General features: G+C 45.2%; 1 protein-coding gene across 2 annotated transcripts in view; it reads left to right on the top strand.

Moving 5' to 3' along the window:
- Window positions 1-19683, top strand: part of SLCO3A1 (solute carrier organic anion transporter family member 3A1) — a 337444-nt gene that overhangs the window by 305598 nt on the left and 12163 nt on the right. For both annotated transcript variants that reach the window (XM_081226813.1, XM_081226812.1), the window contains exons 8-9: window positions 6754-6929; window positions 11546-11610. In XM_081226813.1, the coding sequence (XP_081082939.1) occupies window positions 6754-6929; window positions 11546-11610 (241 nt within the window). The remainder of the gene's footprint in view (window positions 1-6753; window positions 6930-11545; window positions 11611-19683) is intronic.

Raw genomic sequence — 19683 nt, 5'->3', positions numbered from 1 at the left:
GCCATTATCCTTCAGCTAGTGACCCTGCCAGGGAACAAGAGAGCGCATTTCTTCTTGCAGTGTTTCAATCTCCCCTTTGCCTTGAGGCACGTGGGTTGACGGTGATGCTCTTTGTGACGAGCTCCGAGGTCTTCACCTGGAAAAACGAGCTAGGGTTGGGCCAGTGAGGTGAAGAGATTCTAAGCTACAAAAAGACAGTAATAAATGACAGGAGAATGTCTGAGGAACTTCACTGAATCATGAAGGGATCCCATAGAAGTCTAGGACACATACGAGTATGTTGTCATTCGAAGGAAGACATCCCAGCTGTTGTGGTAAAATCTCAGTCCTTTGCCATCTCAGTCATCAGGCAGAAGCCGGACAGAACACTGCATGTGTCAGCGCTCCCTCTGGCCAACCCCCTTTCTGAACTATAGCACTAGGGCCCGACCTTTAATAGAGATTGTCATTTCTTCCTGGTAACCGAACATATTTCAGAAAGAAAACCAAAAACAGTATTCCAGGATGTTGAGAATGAAACTTTCAAGTTTTCACAGGCTCTTAATACAAAGAACATCATCACCCCCATGCCTGTCCCCTTAGAAAAGTCATTTGTCAACCTAGAGATTAGTTTTATTTGTGCAATTAATAGAATTGATCCATCAGTATTGAATATTGGGGGAAAAACCCAAACAAAACTTTATTTGCCAGATACTTTTGAAACACTGCTGAGGAGTATTTTGTTCTTATAATATGAGCTGTCAAAATAGCATGCTTATGATTTCCTTCATCAATAGAAAATGAAACCTAGATTTGAGAGAGTCATTTTTCTATTTTTATGCTCTCCAGCTTTATTGTAATTATCTATTCCATCATTGCATGTGAATAGAAACATTTCTCAATTTAAATTAATGACTGAATGTAGAACAAGAGTACAATTTTTAGTGACTGTGCTCTTCTTTTGTTGATTTCTTCTTCTGGGATTTTAAATTTTTTTAAATAGATGATACATTTGTGTGGTTCAAAAACCAAAAAGGAGGGAGTGGAAACTCCTTTCTACCTCAGGCTCCTGTTCACCCACTTTTCAACCCACTACTCTGCCCAACAGGTAATTACTATAATTAGTTCCTTGTATATCCTACTGGGTTTTAATGCACCAAAAGGTATTATTCTGTAGCTTGTTTATTTATTTTTTTAATTGAAGTATAGTTGATTTATAATGTGTTATTTTCAGCAAAGTGTACAGCAAAGTGATTCAGTTATACATATACGTAGATCCCTGTGCTATACAGTAGATCCTTGTTGGTTATCTATTTTATACTGTAGCTTATTACTTGTGGGGGTTTTTTGTTGTTAATAATTTATCTTGGAGTTTTTTTCATATTAGTACATAAAGCGCACTCTGATACCTTTTTTACTGCTACGTAATATTCCGTGTGTGGACCTAATGGAATGTATCTAACCAATTCCTGTTGATGGGCATTCAGGGCTGCAAAACTTTAGCTCCTGCAGACTGTGTTGTGACTTGAATTGTATACTGACATCATTTTGTGCCTGGGCAAGTCTGTCTGTAGGATAAGTTCTTGTAGAAGTCCCAAGCCAGTCCCACTCTGTCCGCTTCCAAATGTGGTCAGGCCAGTTCCTCCGTGAGCACCGTGGTCATCTGATTATTATCAACATGATCTCTCAGGGCAGTAAAGCTAGGTCCTGCCACCCCACGCCTGGCACCAGACAGAGACTCCAACTCTCCTGGAGGCAGTGGGGACCACATTCCTCCCCAGAGAACGGCAAACTGGGAAGACGTTCCTTTGCCACAGGATGGAAAACTGCACATTTGCCAGGTCAGGAGCAGTAGACTAATTTCCTGGAGCCTAGTGTACTTCCTTCACAGTTAAATATATTGGGGGCTGCTGAGGACAGCACTAGTGGGGTACCACTTCATTCAGGCCGTGATCATCTATAGGCCGTTGTCCAGGTCCATCTGCATTCTGGGCTGGCGCCACCCACGTGGCTGTTGTATACAAACAGGGTGAGAATTAGTATCCCAATCTCTATCATCTCCTTCCCTCACACCCAGGTTATCCCTATATTTTCAAACTTCCTACTGCTTGGGGCTTTTGCAGGTCTCAGTGTTCCCACTTACATGCCAAGTTAATATCAGCTGAAAGGCTGTCTGCTCTCCCTTCTCACTTGGGCTCGTAGTGTGAAGCCTCATTGGTGCAAAGTCCTCTCTTCCAATTATGCACCCTGGGATGATTATTCCCACCACACTGGGACATCAGGGTGGAAGTTTCTCCCTAACCTGGGCTTGTACGCCCAGAGCCCCACAGGTCCTTTAGCACAATGGCCAGGGCGATCTGTGGTCTCTTCTATCACCTGAGCCCAAATAAAGGACATTTCCCATCCCTCGCCATAGGACTTAGGCTTAGCACTTTTCCTTGGATTCTCTGCGGGAAGGGTCCTAGGAATGTCCCAGCCTGCGCCCCAGCCCTCGGCACCACCCAGCACTTTCTGTTCATTCTGTCAGATTGACTCATTTAACTAAAAAGGAAACCCATCCAAGTCCCCACTCAGGTCACTCAGCTTACCTCCTCCCCAGCCTCTTTTCACAGCTCCTCTCAAATACATTAAATCTGAATAAATTAGTACAGAGTTGCCTAGAGCATTTGAGAGGGACCCATCCATTTCCAGCTTCTCTCCTTGGCACCAGCAAGCCAGTATGATCACTGGTCCTGTACCAGTTTCCTGCTTCTCCTCTCCTGGCATCTATACCCTAGAAGTGCTTATTCCTGTCCAATCAGCCTGTGCTGCCCTGGGTCCATTCTTGTCCCATTACACCCCCTGGCTTTGTGCTCTCACCTGTCCCCTTTGCCTTGGCTGCAAATCCCAGGGTGGCTCAGCCCCGCTGTTCGCTCACACCATTCACAGGATGTTGCCTTCCTGGACACGTTCACTTCACCCGGACCAGAAGGGCTGTATAATCACTGAGATAAAGGCATTTTATTTCTGACCCATTCCATTAGGGCCTTGATCACAGGCCTAATCCAGAGAATTTCAGAGGGAGTTTTTTACTTATCAGAGCAGAGAGGGGACGGGGCAGTTTCCTCTTATGGTAAATGTAATACAGTTGAGCCATAGCCTAGGTACAGGGCAGAAATCTAAGACTGGGTGTAGGTTCCAATTACAGATTACTTATTAAACTAAACAGATCTCACCAATCACACAGTTCATTCAAAGGGTTCTGATGACATCACATTCCTAAGGGGCTGTGTGAGTCAGAACTCAGTTCCTGGGGTACTTGGCAAAACAAGACCACAGGCATCCACCAGGGGCCTCTTCCCTGTTTATACTTGAGCACTCTCCGAGTCCACGTGTTTCTAAGGACCCCAGTCCCAAATCTCTTTTTCCTCGCAGGCTACAGTAGGGATCAAGAGAGGAGGATGGGGGCTTCCCTGGTGGCGCAGTGGTTGAGAGTCCGCCTGCCGATGCAGGGGACACGGGTTCATGCCCCGGTCTGGGAGGATCCCACATGCCGCGGAGCGGCGGGGCCCGTGAGCCATGGCCACTGAGCCTGCACGTCCGCAGCCTGTGCTCTGCAATGGGAGAGGCCACAACAGGGAGAGGCCCGCGTACCGCAAAAAAAAAAAAAAAAAAAAGAGAGAGAGAGGAGGATTGGAGTGGTTTGAACTAGGGACTAGGGCAGGGTTTGAGAGGTGTTTAGGATATGATAAAAAGAACAGGACTTGAGGGTTCATTCATTCATTCACTCATTCAATAAATACCATACTCTAGAGCTGGGGATAAGTCAGGGATCAAAACCACAGTGGTTTCTGTCCTTATTAGCATTATGGTCACAAGGAAGATGGATTTGACATAGGAGCAAGGGGCGGGGGAGGTCCACAAGATCTCTATAGAGTTAACAGGGTGTCATTTCTAAGGCAAGAGATGTGGAGGGAAAAGGAGATTGGGGCCAGGGGTATGTGTATCTGTCAGGGTTTGGTCAGGAAAACAGCACCCACAAGTCTTTTGGAAATAAAGGGTTTAGTATAGAAAATAGAACTAACGTGGATGCGGAGGAGTTGGGAAATGAAGGTCTGGAAGAAGTGAGATGAAGGACTGGAGAACAGTCACTCACTACATCCCCAGAAGTAGCAGCTCAGGTGGGCAAGTCGAGGCATATGGGAAATTCCCAGGTGGCTGCTCAGTGAGATGAAGGGGGCATTCCGGGAAGGGTCTGGGGAAGCACATCTGCAAGCCTGCGTCCAGGTCAGTAGAGGTGGCCATGGGCCCTCTGTTGTCAGCAGGGTAGTCAGTAAAGAAGGCGGATGCACACAGGGATGCTAGGACCAGCCAGCTCCTTCCGGGCACCTCTGCGTGTGTCTGTCCCCGTGTCTGACCATCTGAGAGTAACGGCCTCTGCTTCACTTCCAGATCTTGTCTGTGTTTTCCTCTGGTCCAGCTTTATCCATGCAGGGAATCCTAGGGAAATAATTCCCGCTGTGGATGGCAAAGTAGTGCCAAGATGCCGGCACGGAATCCCACGCAGGGCACTCATCCCGGGGTCGGTGTTGATATCTCAACATGCTCAGAGGCTTAGGAAGGGGCATCCCGAGTGGGTCTGGGAAGGATATGGGCTAGGGATTAAATTTAGGAGAGTTATTGGAAAGCGTGTAGATGTAAAACAATCTAGGGAAAAGTGCAGCACGAGAAGGGAAGAAAGCCTGGACCAGAACCCCGAGGAGTTCCAGCATTTTAAAGTGGGGTCGGGGGAAGGTGCCAGCAAGGAAGATGCAAAAGGAGCGACCAGAGAGGGAGGAAGGAAACCAGAGAGCAAGCTGTGGAAGTCAAGGAGGAAGTGGGTCACAGGCACATGCTGGGGTTGGGAAGGGAGACCTCCAGGAAGAGAGAAGTGGATGGCGGGGTCGGGCTATGGAAGCCACTGGCGAGCTTAGCTGATCCGATTACTGCGGGTGGGGACCCAAGTCGGCATGAGTGAGTTGAGAGCATGGGAGGTGAGGACGCGGAGGTGGTGAGTGTGAACAGCTAGAAAGTCGGGGTGGGGGAGAGGAGAAGTTTCCTCTCCCTGGAAGGCAGAGAAGAGGCATTTTCAGTTAGACTTGGGGAGAAGGCCTGCTTCCTAATAAAAGCAGAGGAAGATCTGTTCCCGTAGGCATTCTAAAACCATGTGCTGAGTTCCCCCTGCTGTGTCTCAGCACTGTGCTGTGAGACGATGCTCAGTAAATCACAGGTAATACACGTTCTCATCCCAGGAGCGCAAGGTCTCCTCCAGGAGGGCAGCGAGGGTCTCTGCTGTGGGGTGTGGAGTGTACCCTCACGGAGGGAAGTGCCAGCTCACATGGGGGCCGACTTGTGGAGGGGCCTTGCAGCTGGAGGAGACATCAACACGGGGTTTTGGAGAAGAGCTAGTGTGTCTCCAGGCAGAGGGGTATGGAAAGGACAGAGGGGCAGGGCCTCAGCACTTTTCAGGGCGCGACGGTAAACACCCCTGGGTGCTGAGATGGGGCCATTTACACAAGGGCACCTGCCGTGCCAGATGGCTTAGGAAGAAGGGTCCAGCCCCACCCAAGGTCTCCCCGACTGTGCATGGGTAAAAGCTTCTCGGCAGGACACAGCCACACAGGATGGAAGCAGCAGGCTTTGGACACCCCTGAAAGCATCCCGTGTAGCTTAAAGGGATAAGAAAAGCTCCAGTGTGTGTGTCCTCTGGGGAAAGAAGAGGAGAGGGAAGAGGAGAAGAACAAAGATGAGGGGAGGCGGACCGAGGAGGAGAAATGTAAAAGCCAAAGGGGATTTGTTTGACTCTCACTAGGATTTACCTCGGCATGTGCCCTGAGAGCCGAGCAGTCCTGGAAAGGAAAGCGATGAATCATTTATGATTGTTTTCACTTTGTATTCATTAAAGGCCTCTGCACTATTATTATCGAACCTTAATTGGCTCGGCTGCTGGCTCGGCACGGCACTGCCTCTCCGAGTCCCCGCTTTTCCCTTTGCCATCAGAAATTCCTCAAGCGTGAGCCAGGACCATGCTGGGGAGCAGGGCTGTCTGGGCAAGAATCCACCCGAAGATCAAACGGAATGCAGCTGCTTGTCTTTCTCCTCTCTGATCATACATTAATAAATGTATCTCTCTGGGCTCCAGCTCTCTCCCCACGATCCGCTCTACACTCTCTGGCAACTCTGCACCCTCTTTGCTTTCTCAGCCACTCGAGAACTTTCCCATTAGCTGGCCCCCTCTCACAGCCCGACGAGCTCAGCAACTTCACGCGTGACGGTGCACAGTCTTTGTTCCAAGTGCCCCCTTGAGTCCTGAACCAGCAACCATATGCGGGTTACCTGATTTACTTCTTTTAATATACTTCGGTGTAATTATAACTGCATAAAAGAGAGGACAGATTGGCAAGTGATTACATTGTTAATTTGGCAATGTTTTATCACATTGTGGAAGCACAATTTCCTCTCTAATTGTATTGGGGGGGGGACACGTTTGTTTGCGGTTTGGCTTATTGGGGGATTCTTGAGCATAGATATGAAATACACAGGAGACGGGGAAATCAGCTCTCCTCTCCATACATATTCCTTTATTTACATGTGTTTTGCAGCCTCTTTAAACAAATCTAACTCGTTTATTCAGGCCTAATTAATGAAATGCTACAGAATGTGTAATAAGTCTGTGACAGTTCCAGCTGCTGGATGGCTTTGGAGTGGGAAACTGGAGATGCCCCCAGTTAAAAGGGCTGACTGCTTCCCTTCCAGAATCTCACCGGCTGTGCGTGCCTCACGACCGGCCCACCTGAGAATGCAACTGTGGTCCCTGGAAAATGCCCCAGTCCTGGCTGCCAAGAGGCCTTCCTCACCTTCCTGTGTGTGATGTGTGTCTGCAGCATGATTGGGGCAATGGCTCAGACTCCCTCAGTCATTATCCTTATCAGGTAAGCTTAGCCCCGGGAACCCGGACCCGAGAGCCATCCTCCCGTCTCCCCCTCCCCACCTGCTGTGTGTCTGCAGTTCTCCTGGAAATCAGAACTCCGGGGACTATATGAGTCTTACAAGCCAGCTTCCCTAGGCTGGTAGGAATCGGTTACGTTTGATAGAGATCTCACACCAAAAGTAGAAAGCACGGCCCAAGAGAGAACACTACACTTTCATGTCATCCCAAGAATAGACTCTGCAGGTGATTTGGAAGGGGACCGTGGTCCCTCATTGATATTTGCAAAGAGCCACATTGTTGGAGTAAAATGAAAATGACACTGGACTAGCCAAGTCCCTGTGTCTGGCTCCTGTCCAGGCACTGATTAGCCATATGACCTTGGTCCCATTTTCCCTCAGACTTGTTTCTGAATCTGGAACTAGAGGTGATGTCATGGGTCCTGCCTGCCTCCTGCTGTGGTGTGGGTCCTGCCGAGACCATGGGTGTGCAAATGTCGTGAAGATGTGAGGGGTCATTGACAAAGTGTGATGCAGGGCTGAGTGGCTAATGGAAGGCAAGCAGTGACTGCTTTTGTATAAGTGGATGGTTGGAGAGAGCCCCCCGTAATTCTGTTTCCCCATCTTTCACGACCTGTCCTGGGGGCAGATGAGGTGCCTCAAAGGTGAATTACTGAGTAATATTCTGAGTAGCTTACACAATTACAAAGTTCTCTAGACTGAGGAACCTAGAAGCAGAATGTTCCATGCTCTGGCATCCATCTGAACCAGAAGAAGTGGCACCAAACACAGATCCATCTCACCAGGATGCAGTTATCTAAACAAACCAATCCCAAGGGCTAGGGATAAAAGTAGGTATGAAATGCTTGGATGCAGCCTGTACAAATGTACATCACCAGCTGCTTTATCTGGCCTATCTCTTTTTCTCACTGTGCCTACCACACTTCCTGATCTTGGTTATGAATTCACGAGGAAAAGAATGTACACAGTACTTACGATATAAAGTCATTAGTAAAGCACTTTTAATGTGCAGAAGCATTAAGGGTACAATAGCAAATTACCATTTTATACTTACTAAATTTGAAAAATAAATTTTAAAAATTCATACCCAGTGCTGTAAGCAAGGCTGTAGCAAAACGGGTAAAAACCACATATTGCTGGTGGCTTTGAGAAGCGTATCACTTCTTTCAAAAAGCAGTATGGCAAATGTAAGTCAACAGCCATAAAAATGTTCAGATTTTTTATGTGGTAACCCTACCTATTGCTACTTTCCTTCTTGTAGAGAAGTATTTTCTTAAGGCAAGTTCAGTGGAGACAGATTTTTATTACAATGTTAACTATAATAGCAGAAAAATCTGAATTGAAATAGTGAGTTAAATTATAGTACCACAGCTCAGTGGAATAATGAAAATTCTTAAGAATGTGAAAAGTGTTTATGAAATGAACTATTGAATTTAAATTATATATGGAAGATGATTATATATAATATGCACATGGACAAAACCCATCAGATCTCAGGTATGGGTTTAGGGTGGCTGCATTACTTTTTGTTATTAGAAATTCCTTTGAAGTTATATTGTGCCGTTCACACACAAAAGGCACCAAGAAGCAGGAAAAATGACCTTTACAACCATTAGCAATGACTGGTCCCCTTTTTTCTCTCCCCTTGACTCCTCTGCAAAACCCAGCTCAGTAGTTGTAGCTGGCAGACCAAACACAGAAAGTTATTTGAAATCTTAATCACTTCCAAATCTCAGCTTGATAAATAGCTCTAGGAGATTTTCAGGAAATATTTGATTCCTTTTCAATGCACCAGCAACAGATGGCCTGGGTGACCCAGGCTGGGCCTTGTCTACCTCATAGCTGGAAGTATGTGCCCACTTGCCTTTTGAGGGGTCCAGGGTAAACCATCTTCCATCTATCCACTCCAATTTGCCATCACAGATGTTCTAGGGAGGTACAAGGGCACAAACAGTCGGAGCCACAGCCCAGATGAGCACCAGCCCTCGTCCCATGCCAGAGCAATAGACCCACTCCCATTCTTACTCCAGACAGAAGCATACTTGCCAACAACCGTGCTCAGGACATCCGCAGGGGAGGATACCAACTAGCAGCCACTTAGGTGCCCGCACTGGGCTCTTGTTTTAACTTCCTATGTTTGCATCTTTATTAGCACTCGGATAGGGAGACGCCAGAGGCTCAGAGAGTGATTAAGCAGTATCCTCAAGGTCATGTAGCTAGTAAGTTGTGGAGCTAAGGCCCTCTCCCTGGCCTGGCCTGGCACTTTCAGTAATGTTGACCCAAACCCTCCATTTCTCCGTAACTAAAGCCGAGAAGGATTATTGCTCCTGTGGGAACCAGTTTCCCAACAGGATATGAAGGGAGATCTTAGCATCTTATTCACTTTATTCCTAGTGACATGACAGCTAAAAGGAAACCAAACTTCAAGTGATAAGTACTGTAGCTCACTATGCCAGCATGTTTTCTTGATAAGGAGAATTTGCCTTTATCTTTGTGTCTTTCAAGTCAGTACCTTCAAATGAATGTGCAAAAAGTGAAACCATGGCGCCAATATTAACTCCAAAGAGCTTGGATTTTGTTCCATGCACATTTGAAAGAGAACTGACCATGTTTCTGTCCAGAAACACTGATCTCATCTTTGATATTGTACAGGTATCTGGCTTGATCAGCCAGAGAGTGGTTTCCCTGTCATTCAATGGAAAGTCTTGACCTGCTGCCCTGGGACTGCTTACTTATACTGGACTCTGCAATTGAAAAGGAATGTGTATTTCCCCAAGAATAACACATTGTTAGTTTTCTCTGAAAAATCTCAGAAATAGGGCAAAGATTGTGAAAACAACATCCATGTCCTTTTTGGTGTGACAGTGTCTTTTGGCCTTATATACCAAGAAGCCAAAGGCATGCCCATCTGATGCTCAAACCAGGTGGTAGGTCATTGGATGGTTGCCACTGGATGATTGGAGGAATGACCCCTGGGGTCGGTTAAGAATAGTATTCTAGCTACCAAGTCCAGAGATGGGTTATATATCTTGTGTACTAGGTATCCCACTGGATTTAGATGTCCCATTGGTAACTTTATTTCTAATGTTCATTTTCTGCAGAATTGCTTGCCTAGGTCCTTCCTGCACCGCATGAGTCTTCCTGGCCTTTCGGCCACACTGAAATGCTCCTGGTGTTTCCTGAGGCTCAGCCACACAAGAGCGTCTCTAGGTCTAGCCTGGTCCTTCCAGGGGGCAGAGTAGTGCACTTACCTCCCCGTCTTCCCTAGAGACTCATAATGGGGATGGGACAAGAGGAGGTTTCTCTGCTGGTGGTGTTCAGGATGACCTGGAGTGCATGTGGTCAGTCAGATGCCTCCCCCTCTACCAGCACACCAGAGACAGGGCTGCCCGGGGCTTAGTGGGAGACATGTGCCCACCCACCTTCCCACTTATACATTCACTCAGCATGTGCTGTGTGTCACACACCACACTGATGATGAACGAGATGCAAACAGTCCTTGGCCTCAAGGAGAGAAGACAAGCATTGAGTAAATACTAGTTTCAAGAGTAAGAGGCATAATGCAGGCGATCTATGACCAGCTGTGAGGGCCTCTCTATCTGGAATCAGTCACCATTTCCAAACCCCCTCTACTGTCACTCTTATCCCAGAAAGTGTTACCCTCTGAGACTGTTCTAGAAAATGTGTGAAAAGATCATGCTCAGGGACTGTTGTGGGTAAACCAAAGCCAAGAACATTGAGTCGGTTCAAAACAAAGTGATGCAACTATATGAAGGTACTTTTCCAATTTAAAAGGTACCGAAACTGGATATAGATGAATGGATTATTTCACAAATGGTCCATCTAAGGAATCGACCCATGCTAGTCTGGTTCATTTCACAAAATGCTGCTAGAATGACAAAGGTGTTTATGGTTCTTGCCTGTTTGTATAGCATAAGGAGAACTGTCTTTCCTGTCAATATTTTCCCCAGATACATATACCCACCAGTTTAAGATGTTTCCCTGTCCCAGCAAAAGCAAAGTGCCTTTAACTGCACAGAGTACCAATTATGCTGATTTTTTTTTCTCTTATCATTGGGAGGATAGAAAATGCATGTGTGGTGATGCTCCCCCATTTCACCCTGGTTTGGGTGGATGGACAGATGAATATGTAATGTCAGGTAGCAAGTAGGGGACCCTTATTTCTGAAAATGTTGAATGAATGTATTCAAACTGACATTTATTGAGCACCTAATGTGTTCAGAGCTCCGTGGACCATACCCGGGTAAGTGAGCTCAGTGCTGCTCTTAGGGAGTTCTTTCAGAAGCTGACCAGGGAAGATGAAAGACCTTGTGGACCAAATTTGCATTCCATCCTTCAAATAACAAGATTAGTTTTAGTTAATAAAAAACACTGTTAAATTCCTAAACTTATGTCACTGCAGTTGCAGGGATTTTTCAGAGTTTGGGCAGGGAAAGTGAAAAAAAACAAAAGCACAAAACCATTAATCATTTTCTACAGAAGGATTCTGATGGACAGCAGCGGATGACTCTGGGGTCTGTTAATTAAAGTGGAGTGATAAGAATCTTTTCTTTTTTCCTCTTCTCTTCTTTGCACGTAGGACAGTCAGCCCTGAACTCAAATCCTACGCCCTGGGAGTTCTTTTTCTCCTCCTCCGTTTGTTGGGTACGTATTATCTCTTTATTTCCCCAATAATGAATTGGATGCTTATAACCAGGTGAGTACATATCAGTGGAATCATCCCCTTTCTTGAGTTTGTCATTTTTCTTATGAGGTTCTTTGGTAAACAAGAGAAACATCAAGTCTGTTAATTTTGCTCAGGGTTTAGACCTAAACTCACACACTCCCTGGATATTGCAGAGTTTTTGTTGATATCAACTATGCCTTTGTACCACCCTTAATTCTCATTGGCATAAGGAGGAAAAGTGATGGCACCAAAGGGAAAGAAATGTGATGGTGTCATTTGGAACCCTCATTAAGCAACCCATGAGTAGCTTGTGAAATGCTTCACTTATGGGGCTTCCAGCTCGAGGAGAGAGGTATTCTCACAATGCTTCACAGATGGAAACTATGCATCCTTTAAATTTTTCCAAACTGATTTAGTTTATTTACCTTGGGTTTCCTGGATGGGGCAAATATGACCTTCATGCTATAGACTCTACATTCCAAGGTTTGGTATGGATAGAAGGAATCAAGTCTAATGCCCCAATTTTAAAGATGGGAAAACAGGATGGGAATAGCCCGTGGTTCTTCCAGGGTGCTGGGACCAGCTGGGGAAAAGCTGGAAAGGCCAAAAAGGTAACCCTTCTCCCTCTAGACCACACTGTTGCTTTATGAACTCCCTTTGTCAAGGCCAAGATCAAGATAGGACAACTTTTTTTCTTGAATAATAAGGCTGTGGTCTTCTTTAATGGACATTAAATGGTAAATAGATGTGGAAAGGGAAGTATCCATGGCCTATATCTTCAGAGTAAAAATAAAGTTTCTCATTCCAAATAGTATATAACCTGGATGAGCATAAAGAATTAACTATAGAAATGTTTATAAAAATGTCTATAAAAGTTAAAAATTGGCAACAACCTAAATACCCAACAGCAGGGAATTAGTTAAATCCATTATGAGCTCTAATTCCAGTAGGATTTATGTTCCCTTTTAAAGTTCTGGAAAGAAAAATATTCATAGACTTGGAAAAGGCACATGATATGTGGAAGGGGAAAAAGAGGTCTATAATATATTATATATGCAAATGTTTTTAAAGTATATATAAATATGGAAAATACTGGAAAGCTAGATGTGAAAATGGTATCAGCTATTATCATTGAATAGTGAGGCTATAAATGATATTTTCTAAATTTGTTTTTAAAATTTGAATGAATATATATATTTTATTACTTGCATAATGAGATTACTTCCTATATAATTGATATGTGAAAGAAAATTATTCACCCTTAAATCCATTAATAAGATAAGGTTTTCCCTGGGGAATGGCAAATACATGACATATGCCCACCTCTGCCTATAGCAAATAACTTTCAATAGCAAATAACTTTCAATCAATTGCTATGATCACTTTTGCCATGCCCAGGACAAGACCTCAGAATCTTCTCAATCACTCTCAATCCACATCTGTTGGTACATATGGAGAAACTTAAATGGCATCTTTGTCTTATTTCTGGTTCATGGAAAATAGAAATGTTCTAGGTATAATAATACCTAGTTCAAACAAGTTCAGCAGTAATTCAGACTAAAACATTTAGGCCTTCCTGGAAATTGTAGTGGCTTTTAGAGCTCTCTAACTGCACAGAGTACCAATTATGCTGATTTTTTTCTCTTATCATTGGGAGGATAGAAAATGCATGTGTGGTGATGCTCCCCCATTTCACCCTGGTTTGGGTGGATGGACAGATGAATGTGTAATATCAGGTAGTAAGTAGGGGACCCTTATTTCTGAAAATGTTGAATGAATGTGTTCAAAGCTCCGTGGACCATACCCGGGTGAGTGAGCTCAGTGCTGCTCTTAGGGAGTTCTTTCAGAAGCTGACCAGGGAAGATGAAAGCTCTCCATCTATGGAGTTGCTGCAGAGGTCTCTGTATCTCTAAACAGATGCTGAGGACTCAATATAGCTGGTAAAAATTAGCCTGCAGAATAATTTTGATAGCACAAAATGAAAGAAAATTTGCAAGCTATTTTTGAAAAGTTAATGAAAATTATAGGACACTTGAAGACAGAACTGAAAATTATACAGCATGTGTAATGTGACATGCTGTTTCTAAAGCTGGCTCTCTATTTGTATGTCTGCTCCGGGAATAATCAGCCAAGCATTATCTAGAAGAGTATTTTTCAACCTCTGTGAGCCACAGCAAGAGATAAGCTTTACAGTATGGCCCAGTACATACACACATATCACAAATATAGCTGAAGCAAAGATTTCATGAAAAATATTCACCCTTAATATGCATGATGTACTCTGCTACTTTCTGTTCCATTCCATCCTTTTTAAATAGTGGGTCATGACCAACCATACTGATTGTATTACCCATATGGGTCACACATCACAGTTTAGAAAACAGCTCTAGAAAGATATGAGACAGTTTCATCTTTTAATTAAAAGTGGCTTATCGGGCTTCCCTGGTGGTGCAGTGGTTGAGAGTCCACCTGTCGATGCAAAGGACACGGGCTCGTGCCCCGGTCCGGGAGGATCCCACATGCTGCAGAGCAGCTGGGCCCGTGAGCCATGGCTGCTGGGCCTGCGCGTCCAGAGCCTGTGCTCCGCAATGGGAGAGGCCACAATAGTGAGAGGCCCGTGTACTGCAAAAAAAAAAAAAAAAAAAAAAAAAAATTGGCTTATCAAAGGAGTCTTTGCACTTGGCCTGATTCCATTTCCTGCAGCACCCAATAAGATTAACCACCTTTACTGTTAATGAAGGGCCAACCGAGAAATCAGATTTCATGACATTGTCAACCTTTGTGCTTGGTTGGCCCCCACGTAGGTAATGGGGATACAGTGCGGATGTCGCAGTTCAGTGTGATGAGATCTGAGATGCAGTCAGCACAAGTGACAGGGGGACATGTGGGAGAGCCACCTAGCCTGGCCTGGGAATGGGGACAGGGGTGTGGGTTTGAAAGGATGTGATATCTACCTAAGATGTGAAGAAAGAACGAGGAAGAGTTACACAGCTGAGCAAAAAGGAGAGAGTGCTTTAGACAGAGGGACTTAAAGGAGTAAAAGCCTGGAAGTGAACAAAGGCTGAAGCATGTTTGGGGGCTGCAGGAAGGCCGTGTGGCTGGGGGGACTGGCAGAAGATGGGCTTGGGGAGGGCGGCTGTCAGGAACGTGCTCAGGAAGGGCTGCTGCCCTCTTGACAAGTTTGACCTTTATCCCTAAGGCAAATGAAGTCATTGAAGAGCCATTGTGCATTTTTAGAAAGGCCCACTGTCTACCATGTAGAGAATGTGGGAACTGAGTAACAAGCCACTGGTATAACAGAGTAGCTGATGGAGACCCAAGCTGAGATGCTGGCTACCAAGATGGGGAGATGTGGGTAGAGGAAGAATCGTCAAGGCTTAGTCTCTGAATGGAAGTGTACAGACTGGAGTATCTGAGAAGGAGGAATCCACAGTGACAGCTCCTTATAAAAGATTTGGATCATGTGGTGCATGGGGATATTATTTATTAAAACAGGAAGATCAGGATGAGGAGCAAGTTGGGAGTGGAATAGACCAACACTGTCCAACAGAACTTTCTGTTGTCACAGATACTCCAAATCTGTGCCACATGGGGCTATGGAGCACTTGAAAGGCGGCTTCCATAAACTAGTTTCACTTCATTTTTATTTTTTTTCATTTAAGTAGCTGCATGTGGCCAGTAGCTATCATACTGGACAGTGCTGGTCTCAAGGCTCAGTCTTTGATTCACCACCATTGGTGGGTCGGAGCTTGAGGAAGTGGGGGCAGTGAGGGGAGACCACTCTTTGTGGATACTTGGCTGTGAGGAGTATAGAGAGCAAGATCCAGACGTGAAGGCAAGGTTATTTTCCCTTGTTGCTTTAAATGCCAATGGAAAGGAGTTGTTAGAAAGGGCAGGGGCAGAGACTGCATTGGCCCAGGTCAGTGTGGCACCAAGAGCTTCCCAAGCAGCCCGTGGCAGCCTAGGAATGCCATTGGTGATATCAGTGGTAGGTGCAGTGGAAGGAGTGTGGAGCAAAGAAATTAAGGACGGTGGTCACAGTGAGGCTAAAGTGATTGACCATGGTACCTGGGCTGGATAAGGAAGAGGTGAGCTAGGAGAGGGGAGAGAGAGAAAGGAACGTAGGAACTGGATGTAGTAATTCATGTAAAAAAGAATTAGAATCTGTGGCCAAAGCTTTGGTGTCTGTGAAGTGACAAAACCCAGGGTGTGGCATGACTAGAGAGGACGGGAACATCCTTGACATTGAGGGTGAGCTGTTGAAAGGCCAAAGTGTGGAAGCTCATGTCCATGGAGAAGTTCAGGTCACCCAGGACAGCAGTAGAAGTTGAGTGGGAGAGAAGACTGAGCTGGATAAAGGTCAGGATATACAGAGAAAACTGAATGACCTACTCAAAGCAGAATGCCTGATGTAATCAAATCCATCCTTCTTCATCCTTTTGCAAATGGCCTGATCACCACTTTTCTCTCTGGGTGTGGGCACAACGTCCGCTCGAGGGTCTGATCCAGAATCTTGCTCCTGGAGGTCTACTGCATGCCGTAGATGTTACACTAAATTAAATGAATGAAAATAAGTATACACTGAGATCCTGCTATGTCAAAAGCACTGTTCTCGATGCTGCAAAGGATATAAAAATAAGTGGGAGCCAGAGCCTGCCCTCTCCAGTAGGAGAATGAAGCAAGTATGGGTAACATAAAGGGCTAGAAGAGTTTGGACCTTGAATTTCAAGGGAAAAAAGTTTACTTGGCTGAGTCATTGCCAGTGTGGAACAAATGATGGTATGAGATGGAAATATTCAGAATTCTGAGTTAGGAAGATCAACCTGGGAGAAAGGTGCAAGGTGGTTCAGCAGGATGCAGGATAGCTAAAGCACTGAGAAAAAGAGAAAGTGACCAGGGTAAGGCAGTGGGATTAAAAGGCAAGGAGAGTTGGAAGCCATATTGTGGAGGTAATGTCTGTTGAGCAACCCCCACCCCGGGACTAGATGAAAGCAAGAGAGAAACAGCAGAAGCACCAGATAAAGCTGAGGATTTGAGCCTCTGGGACTGGGCCTCCAGAGAAGCCTTTAATAGGATAAGGTAACAGACACAGGGGTCTCAAGGGAATTGTGAGGGCTGACTTGGGCTGACTCACTACCTGCCACAAACTCTCCTCCACAAATGCCTGCTCTTAGTCTACCAGAGCAACCTGCTGGGCAAAGAGCATTGGGAACCTCAAGGTGCACCTCTGTACACAGGTGTCATTCCTGAGCAGACCGTCCTTGGGTCATTGGTGAGCTGGTCTAGGAGAAGTACGTCTTAGAAGCTCCTGATGTGGTTCATCAAACATTTGTTGAGCTCCCATTGTGAAGTCTTGAATTTAAAGAAGTTCTACAGCAAGTGGGAGAAATGAACATGTAGAATGAGTGCATAAGGAGTAAGCGCAGCCAGCCAGAGATCCCAGATGAGAGGCCGTGCCCTCAGCCATGGGATGGTGGGGCGCAGGATATAGGGTCTGGAATGTGGGGGAGACCCCTTCCACTCACCTCTGCATTTAGTTGTTTATTCAGCAAACATTTACTAAGCACCAGTGATTTATCTGACCTCCTGAAGGACCTGAACCACCCACGATCTACATCCTGGCCTGTTCTAAGGGGATATCGGATACTTGCCATGGACCCCATTGCAGTCAGGCATACCTGGGTTTGAGTCCAGCTCTGCCATTACTGGCCGTTAGGCCTTTGGCAGGTTATTTAAGCTCTTTGAGCCTCAGTGAGTTTAACAAGGCAGCCAGGAATGAAATGAGAATAGAGTAGCTCCTCCCAACTTCTCAGATTTAAGAAAACTGAATGTCAGGTTCCCCGTGGACGATGCTGGACGATGTTGACAGTCCAGTCTCTTTCTTGGCATTGCTGAAACAGAGAAACTCATTAACCCTTTCAGGAGAACATACTTTGACATCCCTTTCTAGCTTGCGCTGGAGGTAACAGTAATTCCATCAGGTTGAATAGAGATTCCGTGGTGAATTCAAGTCTTGGCAGGTAAGCTCAGAGAGGAATGGATATCTTTTGAAATGTAAACGCAAGAGTAATTTGCAGCTTCCATTTTGTCCCATAAAGGAATGTGAATTTATTTTTCTTACAAAAGCCTTTGTTCTCCTTTTAAGTTTAGACCAAAGAATATAAATAGGCCTGGCCTTTTCAACCCAGGGAGTGAATTAAGTAACCAAGATACAAGACACCGAGGTTTAATCTTTGTTAATAGATTTCAGGAAAACAGAGACAATTTCCTTAAGTGGCACTGCAATTTTTGCATTGAAATATAGCTGCAATTTGGGCCTGAGTGTAATAGGAAGTAAGATTTAATCCTTTTAATATTCTCTGTAATAGCGAGTAACAGCTTTGAGCTTCCGGATACCCTCCCCAACATATGGTGGGTTCCCAGTGTCCTTGTGATGGGACCTTAGTTAATGCCTACTGCATCTGTGAGTTCCTCCCAAGGAAACATAGGAAGAAAAGAGCTCAAAAGGGAGAGGACGGTTCCTGCGGGCTCCAGGGAGGAGAGCATTCTTTTAAAACACACGGTTTCTAAAGAAGTACTTCATTATCATCACTTGCCTCCTTCTTCCTTAGGTAACTGAGGACATAACAGCAGAAGTAGGTACTAACACACACCTTACCCAACTTACCTCCCTTCCGTCACTAATCAGATGAGTTCTAGAATGGCAAAGGCCTCTAAATAAGAGATCCAGCAAGTGCTTCACCTCTAATATTCTGTGCACACCTGGAATTCAGGACCTGAGAGCTAGAGCTCCCCTTTGGAAAAGCATTTTAAGTCAAAAAGGAAAAGATGAACTTGGCAGAAAAGAAAGCTAATATTTCCTCTGTTCAGTAATGTAAAAGGGATTTCACAAAGGTTATGAGGTACTACTCGTAAGGTACCCAATCCAGAGTTTATTCTAAACTATCACCCCCAAGTCCCCTGTACAAGATAAATAAGGTAGCAAAAGTTCTGGCCATATGGAAGGGCCAGACCCTTGCATAACACTCCCCTCATTTGTACCAGAGTGCTCACCTTGACTCTGACCAGGCAGGCCATATTATTTCCTAAAAGATCAAGAAACTGAGGCACTGAAAGTAACTTACCCCAACCTTTCAGCTCCTTAAGTGAGAGGGTCTTTCATCGTGACCACAAATGCTCTCCAAAATATCGAGTATAACATGAAAAACTTGCTAGGCACTTAGCTTTCTAATTTCTGTTTGAAGGCTTTTTCTGATACTTTCCAGGGCCTTGTCATCCAATAGTAAAGCTTGACAAGGATAAAACTGACATCGTTAGCACATAGAAATATGCCCTACTTTAAGACAACTCCATGTTATAAAAATCCTCACTCGGATCAGGTATGTGAAAGAGTTACATACTGGCACTTTAGAGGGATTTTTTTTTTTTTAATTTAAGCAAGCATTAATGAATGGTTCCATTATACTGTACATTTCCTGCAATGTGCTTAAAATATGACCTGATTTGCCCAACTTGGATTTGCATACAACTCTTCAGGCACCCGTGCATTGTGGAGGGAGGGGCCCTGTACCATCAGTTCCTTCCCTTGGCAAAGCTTATACCAGAGGTGTCATAGTCTTGGCTTCCCATTGCCTGGCGGTGGGTGGGGCTGGGACAAGAGAGGCAGAAGGAAAAGGAGGGAGGAGCATGGAAGCTAATTACAACCTAATAAAACTCTGACAAATAGACAAGTGAATGGATCTGCATTCTCCCACTGGGCCACAGGAGCAGGCCAAATTTGTCCCATTGATCCCCAAGTCTATCCACAATCTAAACTGGCTCCAGATCGCCATTTCTTTACCTAAGTAATGTGAAGTGTAGCTTAATGTCTATCGGTGGTTGCCATGGCAGTTCCTCCAGTTGGCTCTTTTTCAGTTAAATGAAGAACGGTGTCTGTGGGGGAGCAGGAGAAGACACACTGGTTAGTGAGAAAGGTCTCAAACACCTGGGCAGCCTTTGGGGCAGAGAATGCTGGGAATGTGAGTTTCCACCCACCAAGACCAACCTGACCT

Source organism: Mesoplodon bidens, assembly GCF_964165515.1.
Source record: "Mesoplodon bidens genome assembly, chromosome: 3".
In the NCBI taxonomy this organism is placed as follows: domain Eukaryota; kingdom Metazoa; phylum Chordata; class Mammalia; order Artiodactyla; family Ziphiidae; genus Mesoplodon; species Mesoplodon bidens.
Note: the sequence above shows the minus strand (reverse complement) of the source record. Positions and strands in the feature narration are given on the sequence as shown.